Source organism: Triticum dicoccoides, chromosome 3B, assembly GCF_002162155.2.
Source record: "Triticum dicoccoides isolate Atlit2015 ecotype Zavitan chromosome 3B, WEW_v2.0, whole genome shotgun sequence".
In the NCBI taxonomy this organism is placed as follows: Eukaryota; Viridiplantae; Streptophyta; class Magnoliopsida; order Poales; family Poaceae; genus Triticum; species Triticum dicoccoides.
Window position 1 is genome coordinate 142,624,782 of NC_041385.1, and position 8,996 is coordinate 142,633,777.

Sequence of the window (8,996 nt, forward strand, 5' to 3'; positions counted from 1 at the left end):
TAAAAGTAATAATTTGCTTCTTTATAATAGATCTGGTTCTTTTTCGCAGAATTTTTATTTTTTGCTTCTGACTCGGAGCTCGGTAGCAGTAGCACAACTGGAGCTGTGAGGCGAGGTGCTCTCTGGGTTGTTCGAGCGGGGGAAGGCGATCAGGGACGCCCACGGCGTTGGCGACAAGGAGAACGCAGCCGTAGCTTGCGTCGCGCGCGCGAGTCCCGTTTGTCCCAGCTGAGGCAGCAGCCTCGGGATCCTCACCACCATCACAAAGTCGCTCGGTCGATCGTGCGTCACCCTCTTTGTTGTTGTGTTTCTTTCCCTGTCCCCGTCGCCACTGCAACCGGTTTTTCTGTACATAATATACTGCCCACTGAAGGGCCATATGGATTACATATGGATCGCGTGCTTTGTTTTACTCGTGCTAGTTATACTGCCCTCGAGCAGCAGGGATACCATCTACGTATTACCTTTTGTTTTTCTCTTCGCCTTTTTGTAAGACCTGCATGAATGACAAAATCGTATCGACGCCACCGCACACGCCAATGTTCCTTCCTATATTATTGTTTTTGAAAAGGAAGAATACTCCCGACCTTTGTATCATGTGATGTATACAACCATAGTCCTTTATATATTTGGGACTTGTTCAAAATGCTAGTAAGGGTGGGAGCATATCTTTTATTATGGTCGCTTTGGCTATGTAAAAATGATTTGATTTTTTACGACAAAAACTCTACTCCTTTTTTTTAAATGGTCACCAGAAGGAAGGCTCCCCACTTGAATATATTTCAAAAGGAGGTTTGAGTTTTATAGGAATCACACATTGCATGATGAGAGGTAATCATGCCACAGACCGGCGTGATCCATCAGTGTTGCCGTCTGTAGACGGTGAGCCCAAACAACGAGATCATCTAGAATATTTTTGGCAGAAGATGAAGCATCAATATCTAAACCTTGGAAAACTTTCTTGTTCCTAGCATACTAGGTTTTGCATAAAAGAGCAGCAGCATGAAGGGCGGACCGTCGTGGGAAGCGCGTCAGGGATCGTAGTGTTGAAGAAATCCACGGTAGGGTTGAATCGGGGACGGATCCCGGTGGCACACCACACCAGGCGAGCTGTCGGGCAAGGGAAGAACAGGTGGTTGCGGTCCTCCACCGCCTGGTCACATCTCGGGCAGGTCTCATAGCTGAGGACGTGCTTCTTATGGAGGTTTTTCCTAGTGTTCAAGCGATCGAGGTAGAACAACCATCCGAAGATCATCACCTTCTTTGGCACCTTGGACACCCAAATCAGAGCGAGAGTGGGGTCCGCAAGCTTCACACTTAGCGCCGCATATGCCCCGCGTGTGGTGAAGCAGTTATCATTAAGGAGCTTTCGTGTGTGGGGTACCTGAGAGAGTGTAACAACCCGCAGCATAGAGTTTAGAGAAGCATGTTACGCGACCGCAATAGAGGTGATTCGACTACGAAGGGCAAGTTCGACCGCATCCTGTAAAATAGTAGTGACCACAACATTGGGGTTTGTGTGGTGGGAGAAGAGAGCTGGAAAACTACAGCTAGAGGATCTGGTTACAGCCAACGATCTAACCAAAAGAAGGTGGACTTGCGATTGCCTATAAAACAGTGCAAGATCTCTCGTAGGCTCTAGAGCTGTTTGAAAATGGTTTTAGCAAGAAAAGAGCTATTCTTACCATGACCTATGTGGAGTGGGGAGTGATGTAGGACCCAATCTTTCCAAGAAAGGTCTGAAGAGTGTAAAAAATTCTAAGAAAATTTCAGCAGTAGACAAATATTATGTGCACGCAAGTTTTTGACACCTAGACCCACCAACCTCTCGGGGCGTGCAAACTTTGGCCCAAGCTACCAAGCATTTTGCCACGAAACAAACCTCGTCTTTGGACCAAAAGAAGGTACGCCTGCGTTTGGGGGGAAAGCAGCACATCACGGTGGAGGGCAACATGGCTGACACCGCGGCGATGGGATGGGGCTCGGGAGCCGTGAACGGCGGAGCGTCGAATGGCCTGGGAGTAGGGGCAGCGTGGGGCGTACTGGCTTGGCTGCATGGGTGCATAGCGCCGATGGTGTGGACGAGAGGTGCAGAGGGAGCAGGTGCATGCGGTGGGTCTACGGAAGGGGAATGGAGAGATAGGTTTGCATTAAATGCTGATGGGGCGGGCGTACATGACGCGGTGGTGCACGCCACCTTGTTGGCGCTGCGGGTGTATGCATGAGGTGGAGAAGTGGGGCGTGCACGGGTGGATGTGAGTAGGAGGTGACATAGCATGGAAGCATTGCGCTCCTCGCCGTGCGTGCCCGCTGCTACTTGTGAGCTGCGTTGGAATTTCCTTGAAGAGGAGAGAATGATGCAGTACGGTAGAGATAAGTATTTTCCTCAGTTAAGAACCAAGGTTATTAATCCAGTAGGAGAACCAAGCAACATCTCGTTTGCAGTACATGCACACAAAATAACAAATACATGCACCCAACGCGAACAAGGGGTTGTCAATCCCTCGGCGGTTAATTGCAAGGATCAAATCTCATAGTGATAGATAGATAAATAAAGCACAAAATGTAATAAAGTAAAGTAAATTCCAGCAAAGTATTTTTGGATTTTTAATATATGATAAAAGTAGATCCGGAGCCATAATATTCACTAGAGGCTTCTCTCTTGAAGATAGCATGCGGTGGATAAACAAATTACTGTTGGGAAATTGATAAAAAACGAGTAATCATGACGATATCCAAGGCAATGATCATGTATATAGGCATCACGTCCGAGACAAGTAGACCGACTCCTGCTTGCATCTACTATAATTACTCCACACGTCGATCGCTATCCAGCATGCATCTAGAGTATTAAGATCATAAAGAATGGAGTAACACCTTAAGCAAGATGACATGATGTAAACAATGTAAACTCAAATAATATGAATAAACCCCATCTTTTTATCCTTAATGAAAATAATAAAGATATGTGTCTTGTCCCTTTCTATCACCGGGATATAGATCATCGCAAGATTGAACCCTTCACAAAGCACCACTCCCATTGCAAGAAAAATCAGTCCAGTTGGCCAAACCAAATCAATATATCGGAGAGAAATACAAAGCTATAGTAATCATGCACAAAAGAGTTCAGAGAAGACTCAAATAATACTCATTGATAATCTGATCATAAACTCACAATTCATCGGATCCCAACAAATATACCGCAAAAAGTGATTACATCAAATAGAACTCCAAAAACATCGAGGAAAACATTGTATTCAAAGAGAGATAAGAAGCCATCTACTCCCTCTGTTCCCAAATATTTGTCATTTTAGAGATTTCAAATGGACTACCACATACGAATGTATATAGACATATTTTAGAGTGTAGATTCACTCATTTTGCTTCGTATGTAGTCACTTGTTGATATCTCTAGAAAGACAAATATTTAGGAATGGAGGGTGTAGCTACTGGCTATGGACCTGTAGTTTTGTGATAAACTACTCACACATCATTGGAAAGGCATCAAGGTTGATGTAGAGCCCCTCCGTGATCGATTTCCCCTTCAGCAGAGTGGCAGAAAAGGCCCCCAGATGGGATCTCGCAAGAACAGAAGCTTGCGGTGGCGGAAGATGTGTTTTGGGTGGCTCTTTGTTGGTTTCCCGATTTTAGAGAAGTTATAGAGGCGGAATTAGCTCCATCGGATGAACATGGGCCACCACAAGCCACCAGGCGCGCCTACCCCCTGGGTGCGCCCGGGGGCCTTGTGGGCTACTCCTTCATCTTCTGGGCCTCTCCCGAAGCTTCCCTGGTCTCTTATGTCCAGAAAAATATCGTCAAAAAGTTTCGTGGCATTTGGACTTCGTTTAGTACTGATATTCTGGAAAACCCAAAACAGGCAAAATACAACAACTGGCACTTGGCACTAAGTTAACAGGTTAGTCTCAAAAAGGATACATAATGAGATATAACTACATATAAAACATTCAGGATTGATACTATAATAGCATGGAACAATCAAAAATTATAGATACGTTGGAGACGTATCAAGCATCCTCAAGCTTAATCCTTGCTCGCCCTCGAGTAGTTAAATGATAAAACAAAAATTTTGATGTAGAATGCTACCTAACATGTTCATCATGTAATCTCTATTTTGTGGCATGAATATTAAGATCGGAATGATTTAAAGCAATAGTCTATAATTTGACATAAAAGCCATAATAATAAGGCATACCAACAAACAATCATGTCTTTCAAAATATCAACACTAAAGAACGTTATCCCTACAAAATCATATAGTCTTTTCACGCTTCATCTTCTTAATACAAAGTATTTATCATGCACAACCCCGATGACAAGCCGAGCAATTGGTTCGGGTGCAACTATGTTTGCTTCCCTCTTGATTTTCACTAGATTGGCCTTCTAAAGGCATCAAATAACCTCCAAAACTTTATTTTTAAAACCAAAAATGGAGGACTTGCGAGGAGATACAATGTGATGCACACAGAGTAGTTAATTTTGAAAGTAATGGCCATATGCAAATTCATACCAAGATCCATGCCCCTTTTAGCATGCTTGTAGCTCGGCTTCCTCCACACAGGAGAAAAAAATGGAAATCCTATACTTTCGGCCTTATATGCAACGTCAAAATCAGCATTCGTTGGTTTTCTTTACTCATACACCACACAGGGGTTGCTACCGCACCCAAAATTCTATAGTACTCTTTGCACACATTGACTCTCTCTCTCTCTCGATTAGTTTGAATTGCTTACCACATATGTCACGTGGTTCTCTCTCTCTCATATCGACAGTAGTCAGCTATATTAGATGAAAATCAACTTATCGTCATGCCTCTGTATCGTCTTTTCTATCCATGGATCACCTACACACACAAACTAGATGATGCCACATTTGTTGCGAAATTGGTTGCAAAACTTTCAATGAGATTTGGTTTTATGAAGTACGTGGCATAATAATAGGTGAACTGAAAATTAAAATACACATGGTTTATTTGAATATAATTAGCATAAAAGAATGAATAGACTTTTGTCATGCACAGTTGCAAGTTGAGGTGTGCTTTTTATTATGTATCCGTGGAGATCACCTCTCACCTAATTCAAAACCTTACTTGCATTTTTCTACCCATACTCAAACTAAATCAAATCTAACCGAAATCTAGAATATGATGGGTGTAAGATTTACGTCGGACATGATTGATGTTGAACCACTGAAATATGTAGCTCCTTGCAACCCACACACAATTAGCTAGTACTCCTCCGAGTGTCAAAAACGCTCTTATATCATGGGACGGAGGGAGTAGTAGATATAGAACGAACATATCTTCTACCCGATGGACCATATCACTAATTAATTTGGGTTGGGTTCTGTCTACCACATACAATTATTTGGATGGGGCGCTTTACTTTACATCTGTGTTTGTTTCTATGTTTGTGTGTATTAATTGGGCGCCAGTGCCACTAGCCAGGCGAGGCAGCTAGATTTGTGTTCCGTAGCGGGTGGCCTTGTGCGCTCCACATCCCTCCAAAAGAACCTCCTCTCTCTTCACATTTTCATCATCTTCTTCATCCCAACAGGCAATGCATATTCATCTTTTTCTCTCTCTAGTTAATCGATCAAATTATCTAATGGATGGATTCCCCTCCGGCTAGCTCGGCTGCTCCTAATCCGCTACGCTCCAAAACTTCTCCCCCTATATATACAGCTCCTTGTACTTCTCTCGTTCTTACACTCACTCCTCAATCCATCCGTCTCCACCATTGCTCGCTAGCTCGAGCTCCTAGCAAGTACTGCAAAGTCACCCGGGAGTTGATTTGCTCCTTCTTGGCTTGACCGATCGTACGTGCCGCCAGGATGCCGACGCCGGCGCACCTGAGCAAGGACCCGCACTACTTCGACTTCCGGGCGGCGCGGCGGGTGCCGGAGACGCACGCGTGGCCCGGGCTGCACGACCACCCCGTGGTGGACGGCAGCGGCGCGGGCGGAGATCCGGACGCGGTGCCGGTGGTGGACATGCGCGACCCGTTCGCGGCGGAGGCGGTGGGGTTGGCGGCGCAGGACTGGGGCGCCTTCCTCCTGGTGGGCCATGGCGTCCCGTTGGACCTCCTGGCGCGCGTGGAGGCCGCGATCGCGGGCATGTTCGCGCTGCCGGCGTCGGAGAAGATGCGCGCCGTGCGGCGGCCCGGCGACTCGTGCGGCTACGGGTCGCCGCCCATCTCCTCCTTCTTCTCCAAGTGCATGTGGTCCGAGGGCTACACCTTCTCCCCGGCCAACCTCCGCTCCGACCTCCGCAAGCTCTGGCCCAAGGCAGGCCACGACTACCGCCACTTCTGGTACGTACGCCGGCCGCCGATGCGCATATACACGTCATAGTACGGCACCTACCTAACTGGTTCTGGCCAACCGTCCGTACACACGTGACGGGGCGACGTGTCCGACTCCGACCATGCATGCATGCACGCGCGCGAAACTTGTTACTCCTGTTCTGCTATGGCAGCAGCTAGCCGTGTGTGTCCGTGCGTAGGAGTACTTACTTACACAGTTACACTTACGCCGTCCGTCGTGTTCCTCGACGTGCAGCGCCGTGATGGAGGAGTTCCACAGGGAGATGCGCGCGCTGGCTGACAAGCTGCTGGAGCTTTTCCTCGTGGCCCTCGGGCTCACCGGCGAGCAGGTCGCCGCCGTCGAGTCCGAGCAGAAGATCGCCGAGACCATGACCGCCACAATGCACCTCAACTGGTACGTTCCACTACTACTCCAGTAGTACAAGTACAATAGAATACAAATGGCAGTGCCACGACGACACGTACTCCACCATGCAGCAAAGCATATATTGTCGGTGCGGCGGTTGACACGGAGTTGTGTCGTGTCGTTGATTCACAGGTACCCCAAGTGCCCGGACCCGAAGCGGGCGCTGGGCCTGATCGCGCACACGGACTCGGGCTTCTTCACCTTCGTGCTGCAGAGCCTGGTGCCAGGGCTGCAGCTGTTCCGGCACGGCCCCGACCGGTGGGTGACGGTGCCGGCCGTGCCGGGGGCCATGGTCGTCAACGTCGGCGACCTCTTCCAGATCCTCACCAACGGCCGCTTCCACAGCGTCTACCACCGCGCCGTCGTCAACCGCGAGAGCGACCGGATATCGCTCGGGTACTTCCTCGGCCCGCCCGCCCACGTCAAGGTGGCGCCGCTCAGGGAGGCCCTGGCCGGCACGCCCGCCGCCTACCGCGCCGTCACGTGGCCCGAGTACATGGGTGTGCGCAAGAAGGCCTTCACCACCGGGGCCTCCGCGCTCAAGATGGTCGCCATCTCCACCGATGATGCCGCCAACGACACAGACGACCTGATCTTGTCGTAGATCGGCGCCGGCCATCACCGGCCGGTCAAGAGATCGATCTATACAAACAATTACTTCCTCCGTCGCATAATATAAGAACGTTTTTGACACTACACTGAGTAGTGAAAAAAAGCCAGAGATGGTGGCGGGCTGTTAGATTAGCTGAGGTAGCTAGGAGGAAGGGCGCGCGTGCGGTTGTCGTTGGTGTTTAAGGTCTCCTCCATATATGTCTCTATGCAGATCGATGCTGGTGGATGCGTCCATGCAGCAGGGAACGAACTAATTGTAAGAAAATCAAGCAAGCTTAATTAGTTCTACATCTGTAATTAAGTATGCATGCATGCCACTTGGTTTAATTCAATTCAAGTGCAGAAAAAATTATCATGGGAAGAGGAAGACATGTTGGGTTTGTTCCTTCTAGCTGCTGGCTGCCCCCTGACCAAATGCTTGTTTTGTTATCACTGGTCAGGACTAGATCATTCTAAGAGATGAACTAGATTACTAGATAATTAATTGGCCCAGCAATTTGTCTTTTAGCCAGTTTGTCATTTGGCACGATGGCTTAGCGAACCAGGCTGGTCAAATGATATGAGGAGGATGATATTTTATTGGTGTATAGACTAGCAAAAATGGCATTGTACTGGGTATATATGCATGCATGTACATGTACATGTACATATATACACAAGAAAGCAAAATGGAGAAGCACGCAGCAGTGGACACGCATATTATTCCTCTGGAGGAATAGGCCACGGATGTGCAGGTGCAGTAGGAGTAGGACACACCTGGCTTGTACTGTTGTACATGGAATTGCTGCCTGTACATGCATGCATGCCCTCCATGCAGCAAGGAACACAACCAACCAAATGGACCAGACCATGCACAGGATCACATACATCTATATATGCACACTTTTCATACATGCGTGTATATAGTGGGGTAGCACCACCAGCCTACCAGGGTGTTGGTCCTGGTCTGCAAGGAGAAGAGGATGCATTGAGCCAAGAGTGGTGCTTGTCCTGCATTCTGCCTGAATAAATGAAAATAAATAAGAACTACTAATTCAGAGAGAGAGAGAGAGAGAGAGAGAGAGAGAGAGAGAGAGAGAGAGAGAGAGAGAGAGAGAGAGAGAGAGAGGCTGTCCGTGGAGATCTGCAGGGATCTTTTCACCTTTTGGATGCTGCATGATGCAAACAGGGACAAGATGCCATGAGGAGACACACATTCACAGGATGAGGAGGCTCCCATTAGCACCAACTAACATTCTGGGGAGTAGTAGCTATAGTACCCATGCCATGCCAAAACAGATATGCCATCTCTGCTGCATCATGCATCCGTCTCTGAAAGCTGCGAACAAGCTTGCTTTGCAGTTTGCATCCACTACTGTCCATTGCTCTCCTTCTCACATGCATGGAAAATCTATCTTCAGAGAAGTTTGAGAGAAATATAACTGCACTGGTAAATACAGTACTAGTGTGTGAATAAGCAAACAGAATGCGTGGGGACTGGCCGGGGCACTGACTGACTGAATGAATGCATGTACAGCGTGTGCCCTGCCCTGGGGTTATGAGTGAAGCACGGCACAGTTAATTTGGTGTCATCACTTGAATGGATGCGCAGAAATTTCCCTGTCGATCCCTCGCTGGCGGGCCGGCAGCCAAGTCAC

General features: G+C 47.9%; 1 protein-coding gene across 1 annotated transcript; it reads left to right on the plus strand.

Annotated features, from left to right (window-relative positions):
* The first annotated feature begins 5,526 nt into the window (after positions 1-5,526).
* On the plus strand, positions 5,527-7,638 carry LOC119275208 (gibberellin 3-beta-dioxygenase 2-3). Its single transcript, XM_037556012.1, has 3 exons — positions 5,527-6,329; positions 6,577-6,735; positions 6,880-7,638. The coding sequence occupies exons 1-3, from the start codon at positions 5,851-5,853 to the stop codon at positions 7,349-7,351; spliced, it is 1,110 nt and encodes a 369-aa protein (XP_037411909.1). The 5' UTR covers positions 5,527-5,850; the 3' UTR covers positions 7,352-7,638.
* Positions 7,639-8,996: the final 1,358 nt, after the last annotated feature.

Bases quoted from the DNA above. Each gene is read 5' to 3' on its own strand.
- LOC119275208 (XM_037556012.1), top strand. From the start codon at position 5,851: ATGCCGACGCCGGCGCACCTGAGCAAGGACCCGCACTACTTCGACTTC. The intron at 6,330-6,576 runs GTACGTACGCCG...CTCGACGTGCAG, and splicing joins CACGACTACCGCCACTTCTG to CGCCGTGATGGAGGAGTTCC. The intron at 6,736-6,879 runs GTACGTTCCACT...GTTGATTCACAG, and splicing joins GCCACAATGCACCTCAACTG to GTACCCCAAGTGCCCGGACC.